The sequence below is a fragment of the Acartia tonsa genome, chromosome 6, assembly GCF_053477335.1.
Source record: "Acartia tonsa isolate MP-2025a chromosome 6, ASM5347733v1, whole genome shotgun sequence".
In the NCBI taxonomy this organism is placed as follows: domain Eukaryota; kingdom Metazoa; phylum Arthropoda; class Copepoda; order Calanoida; family Acartiidae; genus Acartia; species Acartia tonsa.
This window is the reverse complement of record NC_137265.1, coordinates 21,968,481-21,996,126: the sequence shown is the minus strand read 5'-3', so window position 1 is coordinate 21,996,126 and position 27,646 is coordinate 21,968,481. Positions and strand designations below refer to the sequence as shown.

Sequence of the window (27,646 nt, the reverse complement as noted above, 5' to 3'; positions counted from 1 at the left end):
ACCCGTATAACTCTATTAATATCGCCCATGTGACATAGTAGCAGAAGGAACCATTTTTAACGTCTTTAGTCTTAAAAGGCGGTAGCGAATTTTTAGTATTGACTGTAAAATTAATTGGATTTTAAAATCATTCCTATTCGTTACAGGATTAATGCTGGGAATAAATATAGGTCGATTAAGCATGTCTAACGGTCGCACTGACATATCCTATTGGTCGAATTTGTAAGTTTTTCATTAATTGAAGGAAAAGGTTTATATTAGTTCAAATTTTAATTGAACTCTCCCTCCCTGAACTCTTCTCACTTTAATCAATCCTTTCAAAGTTTCCCATTTCAAACCAAAGTTGTAAAATAAAAGTATAACATTTGTATTTGTGACTATAGCTTACTTTAAGACAACAACCAAATTAAATTCGAAAGAATTACGAATCTTATACATGATGTTCAGCTGTAGTTGGGGGGGGGGGGGGTGGCACTTAGTAGACTTTAATGACACAGTTCAAGTTAGAGTTAATTGAACAGTAAGATCATCCTCAGATGCATCAAACCATCTGTAACCCTCAACAGAATTAATTTAAAATTATATTTTGTAATATCAGTGGATTTTTTCGTTTTTTTTTTTTTGGGGGGGGGGGGAGGGGTAGCAACGTTTTGTAGTAAAGTCAACCTTTTTATCTGCCAGCAAATATTATTTCAGATTTCTTTCGCTTGATGGCTATACCTTATTCCTGCCACAGAAACAACCCTGTCTTATTCTGTTTTACATTAGTTTAGGTTAGGTTAAATAAAGTAGAGGGTTAGGGCACCGTTGGTATAACCCCGCAGTGTTAAGGAAACCCAAATTGGGAAACAAGGATGACAACATCTAGAAGTAGCATAACACATAAAAAACATGGAATGTTTTATGGAGCATGTGTTAAATTGAAGAAAAGGAAGATATAAAAACTCAAAGAAAATCACAAAACTTTTAAAAATCAAGTTAATGTGTTTTGACGCATGACCGACAGAAAGACGGACAAAGTATGGAATAGAGGCACTAAGAATTGTTCAACTTTATTTTAAATATGTTGAAAATATTCTTGTAGCCCTCATATGTATTTTAAGTGAAATATATATCTAATTTACTAACATAAATATATGAATAATATGCATTTTTAAGAATAAATGTGTTGTCTTTTTCTTTTTTTGTGGCAGTGCTTCTCTATAATTCAGAATACATCCTTTGTACAGCAAATAGTATATAGAAATTGGGAGATTTTACCACTTGCTATTCAATATAGATAACAAATTTGTTGATAAATTAACCATAACCATTATATTTTGACAGGGAAAATTTTGTCCTCAATTTAGATTGCTGCGATTGTCTTTATTTATTAGTAAGTTCGTTCCTGAAGCTGATGCTCTGGTAAACTACAATACCAACCCCTACAATCACACATGCTAGCTAATTCCAATTCCTCAACATATTTGCATGGATGGCAGGGAAGGAAGGAACCATGGGCTGTAAATTTTACTAGTACCTAAAGTTTTATAAACATGTTCTCTTATTCGTTGAATAGAAATCTTGGGCACTTAAATCTTGATATTTTGGTTCAAACTATCAGTTTTTCAACAAACAAATAAATGACAAAAAGGGTAATTTTGTCATCATCAAGGGGGATTTATATAAATTCATCTTGTATTTTCTTATGCCTCAAGATCACAGCATGGATGGACAATGACATCTACGTTCATACTCAGATTTATAACCAAGCAGCAAACTACTCGGCGAGGGTGAGGTAATAATGAGGAGCTCTCATAAGATAGCGGGTCAAGTGCTTGAACGTCGGTCGAGCTTAAGCTGGTTCAACTGGCTATACAAAAGTGTCTTAACCTACTATATTACGACTTAGTTCTGAATCCTTAGTAACTATACCTACCTAATCAATCAATCAATAAAAAAACTTAAATTACATAATCCTTTATTTAGATATACAAATTTAAAAGATACATGATGGTATATACTTATTAAAAATACATACAAAATAATTGGTTTCTAAAAATCATTTGAAAAAGCGCATATAACACTCCACTTTGGTTGTATTTTTTAGAAGCCTTCTACTTTTCCTTTATTAGAGGTATACATTATTACAATTCGGGATAGATCACCAAAACACATATTTCCAGTATAGCTTCCAAACCGATTACTATCCGTTGGATTAGTTCCGGTTCACAGCTATACTGAAAAATCATGATTAACATAGAATTACAGACAATTTTCTCCGAATAATAAAATAAAAAGTCATGAAATAAATGTCTTAATTGTTAGCCAAGCCTTTGACCACTCGAGCCTTAAAAACTGTTTTAATCTTTTAACTTTTCATTTTAATATCCACGGAAAGCTGTCTTTAATAGGCGAGATAAAAACAACTATTATGCATATTGCATATTTTATATCACACTGATTTCATTTTCATAACATAGATCGAATTCATAGTAGATAATATGATATAATCCATTTATTTTATTTTGACTGCTGAAACTTATATTCATTTTTATTTACATTTCATTTTTTGCAATCAGACTATATACATTCAATTATAAAATTTTAAAATCTGCTTAAATTTATTCTCAAAACATTATTTATTGGAAATGTTTTGAAAAAATATGATGAACTTTAATAAAACAAAGAAACATCTAAATTTTAGGATAAAACATTAACATACCTACAATCAGCTTTAACCAACAATTTAAATAATTTTTTTTTAAATTCGAAAATTAAGCTGATTTTGGGGAGAATACTATGGTAATTAGCCCAAAATAGCTGAAATTACTAAATATTTTTATTTAAATTAATTCAGATGTTGGTTATACATATTACATGATTTACAATAGTTGATAAAATTTTTATATTTTCTTATTTGATTCTGGTGGTAACAGTATGGCAGAGGTGTGCAAGTGTCCTCTTGAATAGTGAGTCCTTGATCCCCGCCAGGTTATCCATGGCCTCTTGGGAATGGTTCCTGGCCAGCTCGCGTGTCTCTTCTAGACCTGGAAAGTAACAGAGTTAGTATTACTACCATATTCTTACAGCCAATTGTCTAAATGGATATAGTTTATATGTGGATATTATGACAGGGGGAAAATTGTCGGCAATTTATCTGTCAGTTTGTTCATCTAGTAGAAGGAAAGAGTTTGTAAGATCTAAGTAATAATAAATCCATTTTTGTATACATAATATATCATATATTACATAATGTACATACAATGTATGTATATATTTTATAAAAAAAATTTTAGGCTTAGAATTGTAATAATTTAAGTATTGTTCTATGATTTACATTATTACATTTATGTATTGTACATTCCAAAAGATTCTTCAATTTTAAATTAATTTTACATTTGACACTGCTAATTTGGACCAACCAATCAAAATCAATTATTATTAAGCCAGAGAACAAGAGGGCAGGATTACAAAACTTTGGGTACAGTAATAATTTACCGTTCACTATTCCATCCCGCCATAAACTAAATCAAAACTTACCTGACTTAATTGCACATTCATAGGCATACTCAACATCCCCAGGCTCACTGAAAACATTATTGATGTTATAAAGACTTTCATGGTCAAATTGCAATAGAAAATGTCAAAACCTGGCCCCCAAATAATCTAAACCGCCAAAGGAACAGGATGAACAAGATTAGTGAAGACGCGCGTTAATATTTTTTTGATAGCATATTACCGTCTTCATTGTTGAGACTTGCTATTCCAGACAATTTTAGATATAGCTGTGTTGGTTCAATAAGAGATTAGTAGTTTGACTAAAGGTAGTATATTACACTTACCAATATTGACCAAATGATTTTTACTTTAAATCTTCAAGTGCAATTGAATTTTTATTTCACAGAATCAGTGCTACAAACATACATAGACCATAGGTAGTCTTATTATTTCCCAAAAAAACTTTTAAGCTGTCTCCAAAAGAATTTTGAGCTCACCTGAATCGTCTACTGATCAACTGATTCAATTCCGGGAACTTCTTACAAGCAAAGAGTACAGGAGCAGTGGCTAACCCTAGCTGGAGATCAGCTGCAGCTGGTTTACCCAACTAAAATAAAATAGTTATCATACAAAGAGTACAGGAGCAGTGGCTAACCCTAGCTGGAGATTAATTTAAAAAAGAGGGAGGGAGGGTAGTTTTCATTTGATAGTATATTACCTATGGTTGGGTTACATTGGGAACAGGGTTAGGGCACTGCAGTTGAAATTTTTTCTTCATGATCACATGTATCAAATAAAAAAAACAAAATCTAACCAGATCAGCTGACGAGACAAAGTCTAGGAGATCATCAACCAGCTGGAAGCTTATTCCAATGTGTTTGCCATACTTGAATGCAGAATTACACTCCTCTTTAGTTGCACCTAAATATAAAAAAGTATTAAATACCAAAATTAGCTAGAAAATTTTATTTGCAAGATTCACGCAACCTCTGATGTAAATTATATTTTTCTAACAATATACTTTTTGTAATAAAATAAAAAATAAATCCTAAAACATAATTTTTGGCATGAGTATGCCATGAGACTGGCTGTCTTGTTGAATATTTATCTTATAATACAGCATTAGCTTGACATGAGTATGCCATGAGACTGGCTGTCTTGTTGAATATTTACCTGATAATACAGCATTAGCTTGACATGAGTATGCCATGAGACTGGCTGTCTTGTTGAATATTTACCTGATAATACAGCATTAGCTTGACATTAGTATGCCATGAGACTGGCTGTCTTGTTGAATATGTAACTGCTAATACAGCATTAGCTTGACATGAGTATGCCATTAGACTGGCTGTCTTGTTGAATATTTACCTGATAATACAGCATTAGCTTGACATGAGTATGCCATGAGACTGGCTGTCTTGTTGAATATTTACCTGATAATACAGCATTAGCTTGACATGAGTATGCCATGAGACTGGCTGTCTTGTTGAATATTTATCTTATAATACAGCATTAGCTTGACATGAGTATGCCATGAGACTGGCTGTATTGTTGAATATTTACCCGATAATACAGCATTAGCTTTGCATAAGTATGCCATGAGACTGGCTGTGTTGTTGTATATTTACCTGATAATACAGCATTAGCTTGACATGAGTATGCCATGAGACTGGCTGTATTGTTGAATATTTACCCGGTAATACAGCATTAGCTTTGCATAAGTATGCCATGAGACTGGCTGTCTTGTTGAATATTTATCTTATAATACAGCATTAGCTTGACATGAGTATGCCATGAGACTGGCTGTATTGTTGAATATTTACCCGGTAATACAGCATTAGCTTTGCATAAGTATGCCATGAGACTGGCTGTCTTATTGAATATTTACCTGATAATACAGCATTAGCTTGACATGAGTATGCCATGATACTGGCTGTATTGTTGAATATTTACCCGGTAATACAGCATTAGCTTTGCATAAGTATGCCATGAGACTGGCTGTCTTATTGAATATTTACCTGATAATACAGCATTAGCTTGACATGAGTATGCCATGAGACTGGCTGTCTTGTTGAATATTTACCTGATAATACAGCATTAGCTTGACATTAGTATGCCATGAGACTGGCTGTCTTGTTGAATATTTAACTGCTAATACAGCATTAGCTTGACATGAGTATGCCATTAGACTGGCTGTCTTGTTGAATATTTACCTGATAATACAGCATTAGCTTGACATGAGTATGCCATGAGACTGGCTGTCTTGTTGAATATTTACCTGATAATACAGCATTAGCTTGACATGAGTATGCCATGAGACTGGCTGTATTGTTGAATATTTACCCGATAATACAGCATTAGCTTTGCATAAGTATGCCATGAGACTGGCTGTCTTGTTGAATATTTACCTGATAATACAGCATTAGCTTGACATTAGTATGCCATGAGACTGGCTGTCTTGTTGAATATTTACCTGATAATACAGCATTAGCTTGACATGAGTATGCCATGAGACTGGCTGTCTTGTTGAATATTTACCTGATAATACAGCATTAGCTTGACATGAGTATGCCATGAGACTGGCTGTCTTGTTGAATATTTACCTGATAATACAGCATTAGCTTGGCATGAGTATTCCATGAGACTGGCTGTCTTGTTGAATATTTACCTGATAATACAGCATTAGCTTGACATGAGTATGCCATGAGACTGGCTGTCTTGTTGAATATTTACCTGATAATACAGCATTAGCTTGACATGAGTATGCCATGAGACTGGCTGTCTTGTTGAATATTTACCTGATAATACAGCATTAGCTTGACATGAGTATGCCATGAGACTGGCTGTCTTGTTGAATATTTACCTGATAATACAGCATTAGCTTGACATGAGTATGCCATGAGACTGGCTGTCTTGTTGAATGATTTGTCAATGTAGTCTTGGAACCTTTCATCTTCCTCTTTCTAAAAATATATAACTTTTAATCATAAGCCATAATAATTCTTAATATTAAATGAATATATGTTTAAGTAAAGACATAATCTTTTATTTAAAAAGACTGCAAACAAATTAATAGTACTAAGGAAAAACTAGAGCTGTATAGGATATTAGTCCTTACATTATACTGGTTCTAAAGTAAATAACGGGTTCTGCCATGTGTTAGATAAAAAACGATGTGGTCGTTCAAAAAAATCTTAATGTACATATAATAATTGGAGGGACCTTTATTGTCCCATCCAATAAGAACCCTATAGCACAAACTTTCAAAAGAACAATTGGGCAGCGACGCTACTGTATGATTTACCTTATTCTGCATCTGCATGAGTTCTCCATGCACCAGATCTGTCAACACATTCGACAATAGAGTTATTACTTCCTAAAATAAACAAAGAGTGTTAGTACATTAGACAATAGAGTTATTATTACTTCCTAAACATAATAAAGAGTGTCAACATATTAGACAATAGAGTTATTACTTCCTTAACATAATAAAGAGTGTCAACATATTAGACAATAGAGTTATTACTTCCTAAACATAATAAAGAGTGTCAACATATTAGACAATAGAGTTATTACTTCCTTAACATAATAAAGAGTGTCAAAATATTAGAGAATAGAGTTATTACTTTCTAAACATAATAAAGAGTGTCAACATATTAAACAATAGAGTTATTACTTTCTAAACATAATACAGAGTGTCAACATATTAGACAATAGAGTTTTTACTTAATGAACATAATAAAGAGTGGCAACATATTAGACAATAGAGTTATTACTTCCTTAACATAATAAAGAGTGTCAACATATTAGACAATAGAGTTATTACTTCCTAAACATAATAAAGAGTGTCAACATATTAGACAATAGAGTTATTACTTCCTTAACATAATAAAGAGTGTCAAAATAATAGAGAATAGAGTTATTACTTTCTAAACATAATAAAGAGTGTCAACATATTAAACAATAGAGTTATTACTTTCTAAACATAATTCAGAGTGTCAACATATTAGACAATAGAGTTTTTACTTAATGAACATAATAAAGAGTGGCAACATATTAGGCAATATAGTTATTACTTCCTAGACGTAATAAAGAGTGTCAACATATTAGACAATAGAGTTATTACTTCCTAAACATAATAAAGAGTGTCAACATATTGGACAACAGAGTTATTACTTTCTAAACTTAATAAAGAGTGGCAACATATTAGGCAATATAGTTATTACTTCCTAGACGTAATAAAGAGTGTCAACATATTAGACAATAGAGTTATTACTTCCTAAACATAATAAAGAGTGTCAAAATATTAGACAATAGAGTTATAACTTTCTAAACTTAATAAAGAGTGTCAACATATTAGACAATAGAGTTATTACTTCCTAAACATAATAAAGAGTGTCAACATATTAGACAATAGAGTTATTACTTCTTAAACATAATAAAGAGTGTCAACATATTAGACAATAGAGTTATTACTTCCTAAACATAATAAAGAGTGTCAACATATTAGAGAATAGAGTTATTACTTCCTAAACATAATAAAGAGTGTCAACATATTAGACAATAGAGTTATTACTTCCTAAACATAATAAAGAGTGTCAACATATTGGACAATAGAGTTATTACTTCCTAAACATAATAAAGAGTGTCAACATATTAGACAATAGAGTTATTACTTTCTAAACATAATAAAGAGTGTCAACATATTAGACAATAGAGTTATTACTTCCTAAACATAATAAAGAGTGTCAACATATTGGACAAGAGTTTTTATTTCCCTAACATAATAAATAGTGTCAAACAGTGACGTGCAAACAGTTTTGCTAAGGAGGTGCTAAAATTTTGACAATCCTCTATTTTTGACATCCCCCCTGAATCAAAACCGACAGGATGCAAGGGGATTATTACAGATAAAAAGAGGGGTGTATTTTTAGTGTTAGGGGGTCGATACACCCTTCTAGGTATCTAACCATTCAAAAGTCAGAAAAGTGTCCCTAAATTAGATAGGTAAAAAAATTTCCTATAAAAGTTAGCAGCCGAAAATTCACAATACCCACATAGAGCCATCCAGACTGATGGACAGGCGAACAGACGCAATGATAAGGTAACTCCGCTTATAATAGCGCATAATTATGATGTTTGTAGGTATGAAAATTTCATGTCATGGCCGGGGTTCTCTAGGCCCCAGATGACAAAAAGTATTTCATACTATTAGGTTCTCTAGTCCCCAGATGACAAAATTTATTTATACTATGAGGTTCTTTAGGCCCCAGATGACAACATGTATTTTAACTCTTCTAATGATAATTCAAACCTGTCTCAAACTATTTGCGTTTTAGTAGTAGCAAGGCTACTTTATAATAAACTTATTTCGTCAGTCAGTCCGTAGATTCTTTATACTAATGAACATCTTTTGTGTAATTCCCTTTGTCCGTTGGTTTATCAGTCATCATACAAAAGTATGTGAGGAAGGTTTTGTGATGTGATAAAAGGTTCCGTGGTTCTTGATTTCAATAAATTCTCTTGAAATCTCCTTGTCTAATGTCCGTATTCCCATCCATGATTTTTTATGCTTTGCTACTTATGGATGTTGTCATCCTTGTTTGATTTAAGTGTTATGTTTTTGCTTCTAGAACGCAAATATGAATTTATCTTTGTCATTCTTGCAATTATGTTTATTACCATAAAAAGGATGGCAACATCCATAAAATCAAAGCTCTGAAATTAAACGGTAGAACAAACGAACATGAACATTTTGTGTCAAAAATTAATAAGCAAATATTAATTTAAATGTGTAATCATAATTGGGTATAAACTTGTTGCAGAATTGCTTATATACATGATATTGTTTAAGGACATATTGATAATTGGAGATGCTTCTTCTAAAACTTTTGTATCTAGTAATCTTAGAAAACATTTTAAACATTATACTTTTGCAAGGAGAAAACAGATTGGGTTCTCAAATTTAGGGAGACTTCACTCTTCCAATGACGATTTAGACTATCTTCAACCCCTTTAAATACAGAGTCCCTATTAAAAAAAGTATCTTATTAAGTCCTTGGATTAGAATCCTATTATATAAAGTAGTAAGCGTTTTTTGTCTGTCCCGAAGGATATCGCTAACCGCTGAACCGATATTGTTCTCCTTTACAGTAAAGCTTCTTATAGGTCCTGTGAAGGTTTTGAACTATTTTTGGGAAGGGTGTCTTCACCCCTCTCCCCCCCCCCCCCAATAATAATTTTTACTATTTTGTAAACTCAAATTTAAAATGGGATGAGGTCGGTTTTTCTACCTTAAGTGTCCCTAGAGGCTTCTAGGGGCGTAGCCGCTAGTATTAAATAAAGCACAAGCAAAACCTTTTTTGATTCTCCACAAAACTGGGTGCTGATTTTTAAATTACTTTCTTAACGAGCAATTTTTCATTTTTTCTGATGTAATTAACATTCACCGGTGTCCTGGATAGGAAACAGGTTTTTTTTGACATACGTCTTACAAGACCTATGTAGTCATGACCGGGAGACAATGATGGTTCAGTACATGACTTTTGTTAAATCACAGCTGATCATTTTTGTGGATTTTTTTGAAAATTACTTTTATACCCAAATTTTCATAGTTTTTCCCAAAAAAATCACAATTTTCTCACATTTGCAGCTTAGTAAACCTAAATTTACGCAAGAAAATTGTGTATAATAAATACAGCTAAACTAAGGACTGTGTTATCATCAATTACAAAATCTTTAAGGATCTTGAATAATCTAAGATTTGTAGCCTAGAAATGAAATAAGAGTTATTTGAAGTAAATATTTGAATTGATGTCTAAACAGCTCTTGTAATTAACTTTTAAAAAATATTTCATCTCCCTGTTGCATGCCTCATGACATATTATATTGTTAAAACATAGTTTCAGACTGTGAAAAGACCTCCCTTTGAGGTTCCTAATGAAGTTAACACAAACATGCTTCAGAACCAGCAATGATTCTGTTCCAAGTTTCCTTGAAATATTAACAATTTATCCTGCTCAATATTGGTTTCTGGCTGATTTGATGTCTCAACATCAAAACAATATCTGCTTGGGGTATAACATATATCCATAACCACAGTTGCCATGTTCAAAGTCCTATATTACCATATATACCAGGCTACAATTGAATATACAACCAGTCCCTGGTTCAAAAGAGCTTGGCAGAAGGTTAATATATTTAACAAGTGGGATTATCACTTGTAAGGGTTTGACATGAACTTGGAATCCTTGTAAAGACCAGTCAATAGCTGGTCTTGATTGAGTCTCTGCCTTTTGTACACACTACTTGTCTTTACTACTGATTAAATGTCATAGTGAGAACCTTGGAAGGTTTTCATAGGTGAACCTACATAATGATTATAGATACATATTGGATTCATTCTAAGATGGATGGATAATTTGCAAGTTAGTGTATTCAAACATTATGTTGATATGACTCATAAATGTAAGAGCAGCTAACTGACAGGAAAGCACTTGGCTCGTAGCTTGAAGAAAATAATAGTAGCTTATTACTAGAGTGAATGTGAATGCTGGTTACATGATCATAACTGGATTTTATTCAAGTGTGGGTTCCAATGGCGACTTTAAAATCCAATTCGAAATAACACAGGCAAGTTCTTTGTCCTAAGCAGATCAATACTACCCTTCCTAAAAGCTACCAGTAGTAAAGGGACCTAGGAAGGTGTTAAACAGGAAGACCAAAATGTAGGATTAGCAAAGCAAGAATAAAGGGCAGTTTGTCTATCAAGTGGTGTTAAATTTGGAATCATAGACCCACCATCATAGACTTTCAATCAGCAGAGTAGGCGGAAACCATGGTGAATTTCTAAGTAATAGAGAATGAGAGGATATGAGCTCTTAGCTGAAGTAAATAAGGCAAGGGAGTCTTAAAGACCATGTAGCTAGATGCATAACAGTCTAGGCTTTCACCCATGAAAGATATCTCATGACAGTAGCTGGTTCATAGGAAACCATAGGAAGTAAAAAGTAATAATACTTGAAATTTTATTCTTAATCTTGAGGTTATCCCTTTATATGGCTAAAGTCAAGCCACAAGTTCAATAGCAAACAAGTACCATAAAGGGAAGTTGACAAGAACTTTGAAGAAAGAGTCAAAAGTGTGTGAAATTGTTGATTAACCAACAAGGTCAGAATTCTAAACTGACTTCCATCAAGATTTATAGGCTGGCTGAAACATGTCAGCCAGCTAGAATAGAGGTCTGGCTATAACAGGGTGGAGAGAGGTACCCTGTTAAGTGGACAGTATTATGAGGCATACTTGTTAAAGTTGAAAGACAGGGATGGTAACTTCAAAGTCTTTTTAAACAAGAAGTTTAAACAAGATTGAATCATGTTATAGCCAGGTGAAAGCCTATGGAGGCCAGAAGCAGTTCTGACCTGCAAATTTATTGTTGAACATTAATTCAAAATAAATAACTCTTACTCAATTTCTAGACTACAAATCTTATTCCATTGATTCTGAAAGATCTTGTTATAGGCGATAGCACAATCTTCAGTACAGCTGTTACTTATTATACTTTTTTTGCGTAAATTTAGGCTAACTAAGCAGCAAATGTGAGAAAATTGAGATTTTTTTGGGAAAAACTATGAAATTTTGGGTAAAAAAGTAATTTTTAAAAAAATCCACAAAAATGATCAGCTGTGATTTAACGAAAGTCATGTACTGAACCGTCATCGTCTCCCGGTCATGACTACATAGATCTTGTGAGACGTATGTCAAAAAAAACCTGTTTCCTATCCAGGATACCGGTGCATTTACGTTTAAAATGTACTAGAGGATGATAACTTAAATTTTCTCATCCATTACATGAAATACAAATATATAAATTCATAGGTAGCGCAGCAACTATAATATATCAATAAGCAATTAACTACATGTATAGTAATAAAAGAGAAAATAAGTCACACAAAGCAGTGTGTGGAAATTATATAGAGAGCAGCTCTGTCAAACAGGAGCCAACGGCATATTAAAAACTTACGATAGGAGTAGGAAAAGTCGAACCACCCCAATTTTCAAGTTGAGTTTTAAAAACAAAAGGTAGCAAACTATTTTTTATGAGGATTATTTTTCATTGGAAGGGTGGAGATACCCTCCCCCAACATAGTTAAAACCCTTTTCTACATATAAAAGAATGTTCACTGAAAAAGAGTGCCATCTCGGTCAAAAAGAATAACTATTTTATAATAGGATACATATAAATATCACAAATAAAATAAAGCCATATGAAGTATGATTAATTTTTTAAAATATAGAGTAGCTGCACTAATAAAAACATGACTTTTTAAAGATTAAATGCCCATTATATAAAACAATGAAAGCATGATGCAACTATATCTAAAAATGTCAAAAAATATTTGATTTATTTTTTCACGTAAATTGTGCACGGGTTGCAACTTTTTTGACATTTAATAATAGTTTTTAAATGATACAACTTTATTTTAAAATAATAAAACTAACAAGGATGAAAATAACAATAAGTAACGAAGAAAATAAAATCCTGGAATGTACATACAGGCAAAGTGAGTAATAGAGCAGATGTTCAGTTCTCATTACAATGAAAAAAAAATCACAGAAAACCTTAAAAATTACGTTCATATCATTTGAAATATGACCCGACAACAGAAGTATGTCATGGGAATCTTCACTAAAAATTTTAGCTGTCTGTCTTTAAAGCAGTCGAGAAAATCACATTTTCACCAAAGCGTAACGAAATAACTGACGGACGGGCAGACAAAGTGAATTATAGAGTAGCTTCTTTAATTAAAAAAACAGGGCAATTATTTTTCTTAATTTTTGCGTAAAACAATGAGTAAGTGTTGCATTTTTGACAGTTTATAAGTAAGATTAACTATTTTTCATACATTCCTGTTTTTCTATTTGTATTTATAAAACAATACTTGGCCAATTTTTGGATTTCATTATAACAATTCATGAACTTCGTTAATTTATGAAATACTAGCTTTCAGGTTCTTTTTATTTAGAGGGGCAGTAAGGAGGCAAAACAATATCCTAAAACCATCCAAAAACTTAAACAAATGACTTACAAATACACCAAGACTAATGAAAGCATTCTTAAAATTGAGAACTCCATTGGTTCAGTGGTTTTAGAGATCTTGATATACACACAAGAAAATTATTAAGAAAAATAATAGGATTCTTTTATAATTTTCTAAAGATTTGTTCACTAATGATATTTTACTTGCCAAGTCCGTCCCTATGTCCTTCCGTCCATTTTTAAAGCTACAGGAAAAATTCTGAATTTTTTTGTGTAGATTTCCCTGTGAGAATCTAAGCCTACTGTAAAATTGATTTACTGTACTTGTGTATCTATAGTTTTACATAGCTATGAATAGCATCATTCTTATTCAATATATCTATCAAAAACATTTCATTCATCAGGGAAAATAAACCAAGCAATTAAATTTTAATGGTTATTGCAAACAATGCATATTTGGTAAAACAAACCATTTTTCAATTGGATCACACAATAACACCACCCCCCCCCCCTCTCATCTAACTTAATTTGTCCTTTCGCATCTACTCTACACAAGGACGTCAAAAAAAATTTCTTATGAAGGGGGGATAAGGGGTATAATGTCAGAAAGATTTAAAATGGCGCGTCGAAAATTTTGTTATTTTTTTCTGTGCTTGGTTACTCCTGGATGTCCTCATCCTTATTTTGCCTATGCTAAGAATAAACAATATTTAAACCAATTTATCGCCCATTGTCTTATCCCTTTAGATCCCTGAAAGATAGTTCACTGGAGAAATGTAAGATGTTGACCACATATTCTTTATGTTTATGATAATCATATAAGACAGCTGAAGGGCATTAATTAAAAATCTTATCATTAGTTACCTACTGTTGCAAAAATCAATCGTGCAAAAAAAGCAATTTATTTACAAAAATGTTGCGATTAAATGTTTTTTTTACAATAAGAATAAAATGAAAATTTCTTGTGTTTTTCTCAAAGTGCCTATCGAGCAAATGAACCCGCCCCTAACTTCTTATTTATTAAATAGTTACAAAACTATTAGTGATGGTAGTGTTTTCTATGCCTAATTCATGTGAAGGTCATAAAAATACAAAGTTACATTATATAGTACCCAATTCAACCTAACCTAACCAAAAGTAACAAACAAATGAAAGACTATTCCCCCTAATTTGAATTTTTTTCATTAATGCTCGACCTTGCATTTTGAAGGATTTTTTAAAATTCCTCTTACTTTTATTTATGTTTGAAAGGTTTTCTATATTTTGAAACAATTTGTTCATGTATGACTGAGTTAGCAACATTTTTTTGTGAAAAGGGTTTTAAAGTACAAAACTTCAAAGAAAGTTTCTTAAAAAGAGGTTAAAAATGGGAGGTTTATTGATTAATTATACAATACGTCAGGAATGGCGGAAAAAGTAAATTTTATCAAAAAAATTTAATTATCATTTTGTTAATACAGTATGTTTTAATTTACGTATTGTTTCACAGTGACAAACAAACAAACATAAAATTAATAATTCCAAAAAATCTCAACTTATTAACTACTACTTTTGGAAGCTCCTCTCTGACACTTAATAGTAAAATATTAAGTAAAAAGGTTTTTTCTGATGCTAAAGATCTCAGATATTGCTGATTCGAATGCATTCTTTAGGAGCTTTATGAATGTTTTGGATGGTTCTATGCTATTTTCCCATCCTCCCCTAGAAACTAAGGGCAACTAGTGTAACTATTGGTACATTTTAAGTACATCTTTAGTTTCAACTTTTCTCCCTTCTTTCTAAAAATTGGCTTTCAGGGAGAAAGATAATAATAATGGTGACCAGGACTTATGAGAAGCCACTCTGTAAAGGAACCAAATCTGTTCAGTGGTTAGCGAGATCCTTCGATATAATCAAACAGACAGTCATAGATCCAGTTACTTTATCAGAATAGTTAACAAAGCAAAATTTAACACATTAGTTTTTGGGAGGGGGGATAATTTAATAACCATTGTCTTATCCCAATATCCCGGGTTATTCTAGATGAAGCTAGATTTAGATTTCTTGGCAGTTTAGCGTGACCATACGTTCCTGCGGGGTAATATGGACGTCAGGGATCTTAAGGGATAGCCATTGATGATTCGTCCCAAATGATGATTAACAAAATTACCCCCTCTATAGACTAAAACTTTTTGGTTTAAAAGTTTCGAAATCACAAGATTGTAATCAATCAATCAAGATTCCGACCAATAAGACAACGTGTTTATAAAATTTTACTTACCAGTATAATTTACACTACAACGTTCCCTTCCTCCCTGTATGTACTATGTACATCCAGTGGTTTTTGTTCATAAAAGGGAGAGGGGATGGGGGTTATTGACTTTGTTATTCAAAAGTACATGTCTGTGTAGAGTATAATCAAGAAATAGCCAGTTTATATGATGTTCGTAAACTATACATAATAACTCTTTTTTCGTCAAGTTAATCAATTCGGAAATTTTTACGTGAAAATATTTGATTAAAACAAGATAATATTAAGACAATTCTTAGCATTAACACAATTTAGGGAGGGAGAGGACATTGGACTCTAAAGTACACTGGTACCCAAATGTTTAAACAGTGTTCTTTAAAACTCTGGGTACTTTTAATAAATTGTGATTTTTAATTTCCAAACTAGTAGGTAGTGTAAACACCATTTAGAAAATAATATTGATCCACAGAGGGGAAAATTTTGTTCTTCGTCATTGGTGAAGTACATTGATTCAAAGTCCATTGTCTTATCTCTTAAGTTAAAAAGTTAAAAAATACGTTTTTATGAGTTTTATTATTTTTTTATCGAGGAAAAATCTAATCAACCCCCCCAAATACCACAATTCCTTTACAAAAATACAAAACCACCATATGTATCTTTTAGAGTAACTTCATTATATCAAATATCTCAACGAAAACATGTCCCAAATTTACCATCTTTTATACTGTCTAGAGTCTAGACAGAAACACATGGACTAAAACAATTGTCTTAATTCTTGAAAATAGCTAGACTAAATGAACGATTAATGTACGTCTATTTTTTTTAGAAAAAAGTGTGTGTAACTGAAATAATTAAGGGAGAGGTAGGTTGTGCTAAAATTCAGTAAAGGTGAGAGTTTTAAGGCTTAAAAACAATAGTAGAACGATAATATTCATTAAATATGTGTATTGGGTATTCCTTATTGAAAAGAACTATAGACAAAAATATTAGTGAAAAATATTTAGTGAATATTATCGTTCTACTACTATTTTTAACCCTTAAAACTCACACCTTTACGGAATTTTAGCACAACCTACCTCCCCCTTTCTAAAAAGACTTGAATTTTAACAGCTTTTGAAATTACATAAAAAGTGTTAAAAATGCTTCCTAGTGAAAAAATAACTTTCTTATCATTTTCAGCTTAAGGAGATATTGACACTTTTTTACACTATTTTAAATAATTAGGTTGTACCTAAATGCAATCTTTTAGCGCATAATAAGATATTAACACCCCCCCGGGCTTCCCTCCCCCCCCCCCCCCTCCCCATCCCCATAATGCATCCTTGATTCTAGGGGACCTATGGGGTAATCTTATTAATCCTCCGTGCCTTTTTATACCCAAGAAGAGGTTCAGTAGTGTTCCATAACTTTCAACCAATAAAATTTACTAACCTGGTTATTAGTTCTTGCAATAAGTTTACTGCATACTGCCAGCACATAGTCCCCAGCAAATGTAGACTTGGCCGGGGTCCATACTGTATTCACACTTGCCCTACCCCTCCGGGTCTCTGCGTGATCTAAAATAAATAAATGAACATTTATATGAATTCGATTTATATAAACTGGTTTTGAGCCATACGGAGAATTTTCAAAGAATAAAATAAAACCATAAGAATACCTGTTTCGCCCAACAAAACTAGAAATATTCTTATATTTTTTTTTCATTTTACTATCTGCGGAATACTGTCAATAAAACGAGGCTATAAATAACTAATAACAAACTGATAAACTGATATGTCATATGTCATATAAGTTTTATATAAATGTCCTAATCTAGTTTATAAAGTACAGATTACAAAAAGAATATATAAAGTCATAATATATAGCTATTCCTAGGATCTTAATGAGCAAGAAAATTTATTAATTACCTAAAATATCATCATGAATAAGACTGGCTGTATGGATCATCTCACTAATGATAGCCACTAGTCTCTGCTTCTTCACTAGATCCGCGTTTTTCTCTGAAAAAAAGAAACTTTAACGTAACATATAACAACTGCTGATTTTCAGAGACCATTTTCATAAATCTAGGTCGTTAAACAGTTTTGCTTGTAAGCCGGAAACGAAGGATATTTAAAAATATACACAAAAAAGGTAGATACCTATTATAAGAAATAACCGTATAATATGAAAGAAACTAAAAGGCAGTTATGGAGCTTTCTGACTACCACTCAATGGACAAACATGCAATACAGTTGGCAGATTCGATTTTTACACATCCTACACCTATCTTTTACATCCTTTGCAAAAAAAACAATTTCTTGTTAACTTACATAATACATTGTCGGAATGACAGAATAAGAGACCGCTCATAGTTATCGAGTTGCTGTTTGATATGGTAATATTATATATTTGATTTTAATTTAGAAAATTTGCGGATTTAATTAGTATTTACTCTTGTGTGCTATCTTATGTACCACAACAATCGAAATATATAAAGTAGTAGGTAAGCATTTTTTGTCTGTCACGAAGGATCTCGCTAACCGCTAAACCTATAGTGTTCTCCTTTACAGTGAAGCTTCTTAGAGGTCCTGGGAAGGTTTTAAACTATTTTTGGGTAGGGTAACTTCACCCCCCTCCCCCCCAAAAAAATTTGTTTACTCTTTTGAAACTCAAATTTAAAATGGGATGAGGTCGACTTTTCCCCCTTCTACCTTAAGTGCCCCTAGAGGCTTCTAGGGGGCGTAGCCGCTAGTATTTTAAAACATTACAATAAATAGTCCTTTGTGTTGAAATAAGTGCCAAAATCAAATCATAGAGCCTCCTTTTACTTTATATAATACTAGCGGCTACGCCCCTAGAAGACTCTCAGGCTCTTGAAGTGAGGGGAATCGAATTTGATAACCCAATTTCTATTTTAGTTTTTAAGAGAAAAAGTAAAAGAAAAATTTTTTTGGGGGGGGAATTTTTTTCTAGGGGCGATTTCTCTTAGGATGTTAGTAAAACCCTCCCCCAAAATAATTATAAACCTTCCCTGTACCTATGAGAAGCTACCTTGTTAAGGAGAACCCAATCGGTTCAGAGGTTAGCGAGATCCTTCGCTACAGACAAAAAAAGCTTACTACTTTATTTAATAGGATTGTTGTAAAAATAATTCATCTAATTGAATTATTTTAAATTTTGCTAATATTTTAATAGCAATCCCAGAAATTATTAAGGTTCTAATTTTTGTTCAATATATGTTCAATAATTTGTCAGGGATCTAAAGGAATAAGACAATTGCCGACAAATTGATGTACATCCCCAATGGTGCTATACAAAATTACCCCTTCTGTAGATTAATTAGTGGTTTAAACGTGTGACCACTCTATTTAATGAATCAACAAGTTAAGATTTAATTAAAGTTAATTTTTGGTAGGCCAACGAATACGAAAAAAATATCATAAAACTTTGGGGACTAGTGTAATAAAAAGCCCAATGTCTCCTCCCTCCCTGATATTTTGTGCAAATTAGTGACTTGACAATTTTCATGCCGTTTTTTTCATCTGGAAAACCCAGAGACTTTGAATTTTATGAACTTGGAAACAAAACAAAAAACAAGGATGACAACAGAATTTTGAGGCGAATTTCACTTTTACATTAAAACTAAAAATGATCTAATATCTGATAACCGATCTATAAATTTCGGATCATTCTTCTTCGAATTTCATTTTTTTTTATTATTAAATAATTGTTTATAGTGTGGTAACCACTAACCATATAGCAGATTTTTTATTCTTTAAAAAAAACATGTGATGAAAGATTATCTAAACATATCAATGTTTTCTCTTAATGTATTTTTTATACAATTCCAGATTTGAAATAGTTGTTTTATTTGTAATATTTGCAAAATAATGGATATCGACCATAATTTTTCATTATTCGGAAGTTAAAAATGCATTTTATAGTCGGGCATTATTTCATAATGTGGCCATTAAAAACATTGCAAGTAATTCTGCTTAAAACAAAAACTAAAATGTTAACGTTAATTGCTTTGAAATCTAATTCTTAATTACTATACCTATAATATTAATTTGGCAAAAAAATAGTTTAAGAAAGATTCACAGCTATTTTTCTTTTTTTAACATTACATTTACTAAATATGCCAAACAAATTTCATGCTATGTAGTAAACTCATTATTGCTGCGCTATTTATAGACACGTAGTCTTAAAATTATCAAGACTTCTTGTGACATATGCAATTTATATGGGTAGCTGGCTTATTTAAAAAAAACAGCTTGACGACTAAGTTAGTGATGTCTAATTGCTTGTTATTTATTGTAATACAAAATTATATATGTTTGATGGTATATTTTAAACTTATGGTTGGAATATTTTTTCTGAAATACACTTAATGCAACTATCCCTTTTGGTTGCTATTGCCCCTGTCTTCATTGTTCCGTTCTGTCAACAAGTAAGAGGGGTGAAATTGGAGTGCCTAGGGGTGACTGGGGGAATGGGAACGCTATTTAGCCAGCAACAAGTGTCACTTTATTAAAGTACTGATAATCTGGTGTAAGATACAAGTAATAATAAATCCATTAAAAAAATTTAGATTACCTTGATTTGTATGAGCGTTGAAAGCATGTCCAATGCATAGAGCTATCACAGGTCTGAAAAAAATTAACAAAAAATATTTTTTTATGGTTGTGTATTTTTTAATCTTTTTGACATGTTCGGTCGGTCGGTCCGTCCATCAGTCCATAAAAAATGGCTATAATTGTTAATTTAGGGGAAGTGTGACTTTTTTGCCTGACACCCCCTGAACCGTAAGATAAAAACTTTAAGGTTTTAAGTTACCTAATAACTTGTACATTTTTAAGACTTTATTATCTTATTAAACATTATGTTTTTCATTTTTGTTCCTGCTTTCAAAAACATTCTCTGACTTTAAAAGTGTTTGCACTAATGCCTGATTTATTCAGCTTTGCGTTAATGGATTTTGTCATCCTTGATCCTGTTTTTTTTTTATCATTCTTATTTTTTAAGTAGGATAGTTTGGCTTAAGATAAGAAATTTAATTTTTACCTCAAAGCTTTTCCTTTTCCATCAAAGTAATATGTGGCCATGTTTTTAAGTTCTGAATCCTTGCTTAATTCTGATTCCAGCTCCTTCAAAGTAAGTTAAAGTGTTAACAGTTTCAGCCTAACTAAATTAAAGGTTTTTACTTAACGATTTTGGTGGGTTTAAAGGAATGGAGGGGGGGGGGGGCTGTGAAGGGGAAATATTTTAAAGTTAATTTTTTGATGTTACCCATTTCTTGACGTTTCTAGGTGGAGGCTAATTTACTGATTTAGTGTTGAAACCACAATTCAAAGATTAGTGATAATTAATAACGTTAGTCCGGTTTTTAAATGCTTTGAATTCGGTAACAACCCTACCCCACCCCCGCTTCCAACCACTCTGCTTGATATGACAAAGCTACCAGTTATCAAAGGGGGGAGGCGAAAGTGACACTTTTTGAAACCAAAACTAAAAGTAAACAAAGGAACTCAACTAAAAAAAGAGTTACAGGTCTGAGATTTTGCATGGCAGTTGCTTTATAGGGGTAAAATATGGAACTGCGAAGAAACGGCGGCGCAACCGCCAAAAACCGCCGTTTCCCGCCGAATTTTTTTTTGCCTTTTCTTGGCGGTTTTTGGCGGTTGCGACGCCGTTTCTTTACAGTTCCATATTGTACCCCTAAAAAGCAACTGCCATGCAAAATGTCAGACCTGTAACTCTTTTTTTAGTTGAGTTCCTTTAACTTTTAGTTTTGGTTTCAAAAAGTGTCACTTTCGCCCCCTCCCTTTGCATATTTAAAATTCTTCGTTTATGCACTCTTTTTGGCTGACATTTAATCCCATTTATTCAAGTTGTTGAAGGGGATTTACAAATACTATATGATATATCTGATGCAAAACTATAAAAGAAGGTCATCTTAGTCATCTTGTGGAGACCACAAATTTTTGGGATTCACAAAAAGATTTCAAGAAGTAGAAGTGTGTCAAATGTATTGTAAAGCATGAAGGGATAGGACATTGGGCTGTTCATTACATTAGTCCTCAAAGTTTTATAATAACGTTCTTATTCGTTGGCTTAACAACATTGAGGACTTTTATTTAATTTAATTTGTTGGTTCATTAAGTTATGTGGCCAAACCTTTCAGCACCTAATTGTAATCCAGAGGATAAGTAATTCTGTGTATTATCAATGGGGCTGTACTTATTGGCCATTGTTCTATGCCTTTAGATCCCTGATTGTAAGGTCATATGTGAGATCATTATTTCTCAATACCCCAAAAGCTTGAGAACTAGGTACAAAATGTGTGATTTACAAAGTTAACTTTTCTGACAATTTAACAACCCTATAAATTGTATTTTTCAGACCAAGCAGGGTAATTTCGGACAGAGACACAAGACAAACCAAGATGATGGTGAATAATAAACAAATTAGGGGCATTTAAATCCTGTTTTTAACAGTTCTAAATCTATATAAACCATTACATATAAATCAGTAAAAACTGCTGCTCCACAACGAAATATATTTCAAAGAAAAAAATCGTCAGGCAGAGATGGCAAAATAAAAACCACGTGGTTTAAATCAAGTGGTTTAAACCAAAAAAAAAGCTTAAAAAAAAAACAAGGTGGGATGGTTTAAATGGTTTTAAAAAAAAATATTTATACAAAGGCCTATCTTTCTAGTTATATCTTTTTAAAACGTAAATAATACAGTAAATAACTGTCAGTCAGAGTTGCAAATCTGGCAGGCGCTTTTGGGCGGGCGGTTTAAGGCACTATGTGCCCAGAATTCCAATATAAAACAAAAACTCATAGTTCTGTTAATTTTGCTTCAAATTGGGTAAAATCTTTTGGGTTGGGTCACTAATTACCCCAAGTTTTGGTATCTTTAAAAAAACGGCGGCGGGATCGCCGCTCCCGCCGTTAATAGCAATTTTCCGCCGCCAAAAAAGCAACATTTTCTCTAATGATTTCAAATTGCCTAATTTGGCGAGAAAAGCAAAAAAAATTTGGCGGCGGTGGCTAAAAACGGCGGGCCCACCACCGTTTTTTTCTCAAAGATATCAAAAATTTGGGTGATTAGTGACACCCTAAAACGATTTGGATCCAATATCTTAAAAGCACAGGAGAAGCAATGAATTTAAGATTTACCTTGATAAATGAGAATTTGAAAATGAAGTCCCCCACAGCTCAGGGTTGGTTGAGGGGAAAATTTTTTGAAAAAAATAACACAGTCTTAAATGATTCCAAATCGCCTGATTCAGCGAGAAATGCAATAAAAAAAATTTGGTGGTGGCGGAAAACGGCCCTGAACGGCGGTTTCGCCTCAGGTTTTTTTTAAAGATACCAAAACTTGGGGTGATTGGTGACACAACCCAAAAGATTTTACCCAATTATCTCTAAAACTAAGGGAGTAGCGCCCAAAATAAAATTGCTGGTATGTCGTGTTTCAAGTCACCACATTTTACCCCCCCCCCCCCCTTAAATAAATTATCAATGAAATACTTATATATCAATTGATTTATTTCAGGGAGGGAGGGGACATTGGGCTGTTTATTACACTAGTCCCCAAAGCTTTATAATAACGTTTTATTATCCATTGGTTTAGCAACTTTAGGGGTTTTTTACTGAATTTTAATTGTTTTTTTTTCAAATGTTGAATGTCCAAACGTTTAAACCACTAATTGTAATCTACAGAAGGGGTAATTTTGTGTATCATTGTTGGATAAGTTCATCAATTTATCGGCCATTAACGTATCCCTTTAGATCCCTGGATTTGTTGACATTAATAACTATAAATAAGGAAACATGTTAAAACATTTTGTAAAATAATTTTCTATTTTCCTATAGGGTCAAGCGGGGCATTAACCGGTAAGGGGCATTACCGGTAATTTTTTACCCACCTTCAGAAAATGACATTTTTCTCCATGTTTTAATCGACTGACAGAAAAAAAACATAAAAGCAAATTTGTTCCTTATTAAATTGCCTACAAAAAAGTATAAAATGAAATTTTTGTGAGATAAATTTTAAGGGTACTTTTGGGGTCTCAAAGTCGGACAAAAAAAATTTTTTTTCAAAATTTTTTTCACCTATGTGTATAAAGATCGACCTACACAAAAATTGGTAAGACCTAGAACTGATCCGTAAAAACCTTTTGAACTAAGAATTGCCCGCTCATTCCAAATCCGTTGAGAGCTTAAATGTAGAGTTAATATTTTTTTCAAAAATTACCAAAGTTCGCGCGGGGTATTTTTCGGTAACGTCGAAAAAAAATTCAAATTCGATTTTTAAGATCAATTTTCAGGTTTTCTTTGGTAAAATCTAAAATTCAATATGGGCTTTTTAAGAATTAGGCCAAAAAGTGAATAGAACAGATTTTTTTTATAAAAAAATTTAAATTTTATTTTGAAAGAAAATTTTTGTGAAAAAAAAATCGAAATTTCTCGTCTTTTAAAAAAAATGATTTTTGACAAAGAAGGAATAGTCCGATCTTTATGAAAATTTTTGTGGATAATCCCTATAACCTATACTAATTATGATTATTTATGTTTGACTGGCCGTTTTTCATCGATTTTTTTTAGGTTGAAAAGACGTTACCCACAATGCCCCACCATGGGGCATTTATCGGTAATTTCTTTGAGTCCAGTTATGACAAACTTCTAAAAGTCCTAGGATAACGTCCTATTAGGACCTGATAGTCCTTTCCGTAAGCTTTCTAATGGTCTTGGTCCCATTTAAAAATATTAATATTTACCCCATTTTTTTTTCAAAAAACCGAAAAAATTACCGGTAATGCCCCGCCTCACCCTAGGTAACCCATTTTACTATATTTTTTCATTAAAAAATTGACCTGTTATTATTGCTTTGCTACTTATAGACAAAACAATCCTTGTTTTAAAAATAAAAGCAAATATATCACAAATCACCCCAAAAGCACTAAAAACTTTAATCCAAAGGCCTTGCAATCAAAGGATTGATTGTCTGCAATAGGGCCTTTATCAGGAAGGAAGGGGACATTGGGCTGTTTATCAATCTAGTCCCCAAAGTTTTATTATAACATTTTCTTGTTTGTTTATTAAGTTGAGTGTCATAACTTTTCAACCAATAATTGTAATCTACAGAAGGGTAAGTTTGTGTATCATTATTGGTAATGTACATCAATTTATCTGCCATTCTCTTATCCCTTTAGATCCCTAGGTCTTCATACATTTATTAATGAATTTGCTTAAATCTTTTAGTTTCTTTACAAGTTTGCTTAACTCTTTTAATTCTTTAGGGCGTGCATATGGAGTGGAATAGGTTTTAGTTTTATCAAATTAAAACATTTTAGATATTATTAATTTGATTAAAAAGAATGGTAATTGATTAGAAGCAACAGGTTCGATTGCATAGCTTAAATGAATATTCCTAGGCGTGTGCATCGGGGGCCTCCCCCCACACTCCGAGGGTGGGGGGGGGGGGGGAGGATATACTTTAAAGACTTTAAGCAATAAGAATAAGGGATTTATTAAAAAATTGCATCGAGACCTATAAATATCACGATAAAATGATTTGTAAAAAAAGGTATTTTTATTTGTCTTTTTTGTGTGTAAAAAATGCAATAAAATGGGTCCGACCGCTCCTACAAAAATGCGGAAAAAAAATTTCAGCTAACGATGCCGCCATTGAAACCAACGGGATTCATTCACTGAGTGCCTTGGTTAAACATGTGTAAAGGTCTGATATGCGGCATCGTTAGCTGAAAAAAGATCAAACTATTTGAAGTTGAGAGTATCATTACAAAATATTATGAATCCTGATTCTTTAAGGGGGAATGCTTTGACATCAATTTTTTCAGAAGTTTTATAAGTAAACGTATAAAAACTAATTTAAAATCGTATAGTATATTCAATAAGTTTTCAAAAAAGGTATATTATTGTAGCTCAATTTTTGGTAGTTTGACGATAATTTAAAGTTTGCATATAAAATGTAATTTCAATAGTCAGGCTTTTATTACAAAATCCTAAATATCTAGGTAGGCTACTTCTCGAAGCTGTAAAATTATAAGTAATTGATATTTTCACCTCTAGCTTTGGGAATCCTTCTCAAATATGACAAAGATTAACCTAAAACTTTGAAATTGGTCAATATTCAAAAATGCATTTTTTGGAATCTTGGAGTTTTTGCATTGGCTGGGCACATAGTGTAAGGCTGCCCTTTTTCGGGTCCTTTTGGGCAGATTTGGGCACCCCCCCGTTTTGGGGGTGAGAAAAAGGGGGAGGGGTGAAAAAAGAGGGGGACAGGCCTATAATTTGGATGTTATTAAAAAAAACCATAAAAACTTGGTTTTTATTAAAAAAAAAAAAAAAACCTGGTTTAAACCAAAAAAAACCAAACTGGTTTGTTCTTTTTTAAAAAAAAACCTGTTTTTTTCCATCTCTGTCGTCAGGTATTATTAATCGCATCTGTGATAAAAATCCTCGTGTCTTCCTATTAAATCAAGTACAGGTAATTGAGATTCCTTGAATTTTAGTTAAATATTACATATATTTGACTACTTGTTTTTACTGTGCTGCTTATGGATCAGATTGTCTATAATAGAAGACATAATACACCCATAGGCGTCCACAAGAATCTTAAACACCTACATCTCCCTCCTCCCTCAAGTCGGAAACAAGCTCCTTTGTATACATACCATGTGAATTTCTGAGAACATTGTTCTGAGGTCAGTTTCAAGAATGAGACTCGGGGATAGCACGGGTTCTTCTTCCAGGGCCTACAATTAAAAACATTTTAGAAAATTAACAAAAAAGGAGATTATTATAAAACTCTATGCACCTTTTGCAATGTATGGTTTTAAGCCTTTAAGCCCTATTTGTTTGTAGAGGCAAACAAATAGGGCGATCTTGCTTCAAATTGCACTAGGTATGTAACAAAAATATTAGAGCCAGAGTTGAGTAAACCAGCGTTATGTACATACATAACTACAAGCAGAGTTAGAAAGTATCCTTCCTTTTAGAATACGCTCTTTGTGTTTGTAAAATTAAGGATGACAAAATGGAATTGCTAAAAACACTGCAGCTTGAAATGTTGAAAGGAAGCTTATAAAAAATGGATTTTTTTATACCTGTGAGCCAATGAGTCTTTTCTGGGTGTGAATGGTAGGATCCTGTTTTCCATCTGATCCAACTCCTTTGGCACCGGCTCCAGTCAAATATCTCACTATAAAAACAAATATTTATAAGAAAGTGAGAGTTGGAGGTACCGCTTTTAAAAACCCACACATTTAAACTAGGCTAAATGCTACAACCATGGTATTTATTCAAGGCGTATGGATATGGCATTAAAATTGCCTAGAACTATTCCAAATATTAAATATCCCCAAACCACATGCCTATGTAAAGGTTCCTTGAAATGGAGAACTCAATCAGTGAATTCTTAAGCTCCAGACAAATAAACCTTACTACTTTATATTGTAGAATTATGTTTAAATTTTTTAAAAAAACTGTGGTAATAAAACTAAGGTTATATTAAAAATTGTTAAGCAAAAAATAACACATCCATTGCAAAACAATGAGAAAATTTCAATTCATTTTAAAATACCAAAAATAAAAATGTAATTTTGAAGTGTACCTGTTTGGCCGCTAGTTTGAGCATGCGAGGCTGACTGTATGGCTCCAGTGATGCCTCGATACAAGGGTTGCAAGGCTCTCCGCATAATTAAACAGTCGTTTTCTGTAATAATTTGAAATAATTATTATTATGAAAGAAAGAATAGTTATTTCTCGCATCGTATTATAAACGGCTTTCCGCGGATATAAAAATATACAATTATAAGATAAAAAACAGTTTTTTAGCCCCGAGGTGCCGAAGGCACCGGCTAATAAATTGGTTTTAAT

At 32.5% G+C, this 27,646-nt stretch overlaps 1 protein-coding gene across 1 annotated transcript; it reads right to left on the bottom strand.

Annotated features, from left to right (window-relative positions):
- Positions 1 to 1,943: 1,943 nt before the first annotated feature.
- LOC145322104 (all trans-polyprenyl-diphosphate synthase PDSS1-like) lies at positions 1,944 to 27,592 on the bottom strand. Its single transcript, XM_080163888.1, has 13 exons — positions 27,381 to 27,592; positions 26,875 to 26,969; positions 26,443 to 26,523; positions 20,796 to 20,878; positions 20,328 to 20,380; positions 17,657 to 17,749; positions 17,181 to 17,305; positions 6,785 to 6,856; positions 6,344 to 6,443; positions 4,295 to 4,401; positions 3,978 to 4,087; positions 3,523 to 3,569; positions 1,944 to 3,029 (listed from the first exon to the last, which is right to left on the bottom strand). The coding sequence occupies exons 1-13, from the start codon at positions 27,463 to 27,465 to the stop codon at positions 2,896 to 2,898; spliced, it is 1,185 nt and encodes a 394-aa protein (XP_080020014.1). The 5' UTR covers positions 27,466 to 27,592; the 3' UTR covers positions 1,944 to 2,895.
- Positions 27,593 to 27,646: the final 54 nt, after the last annotated feature.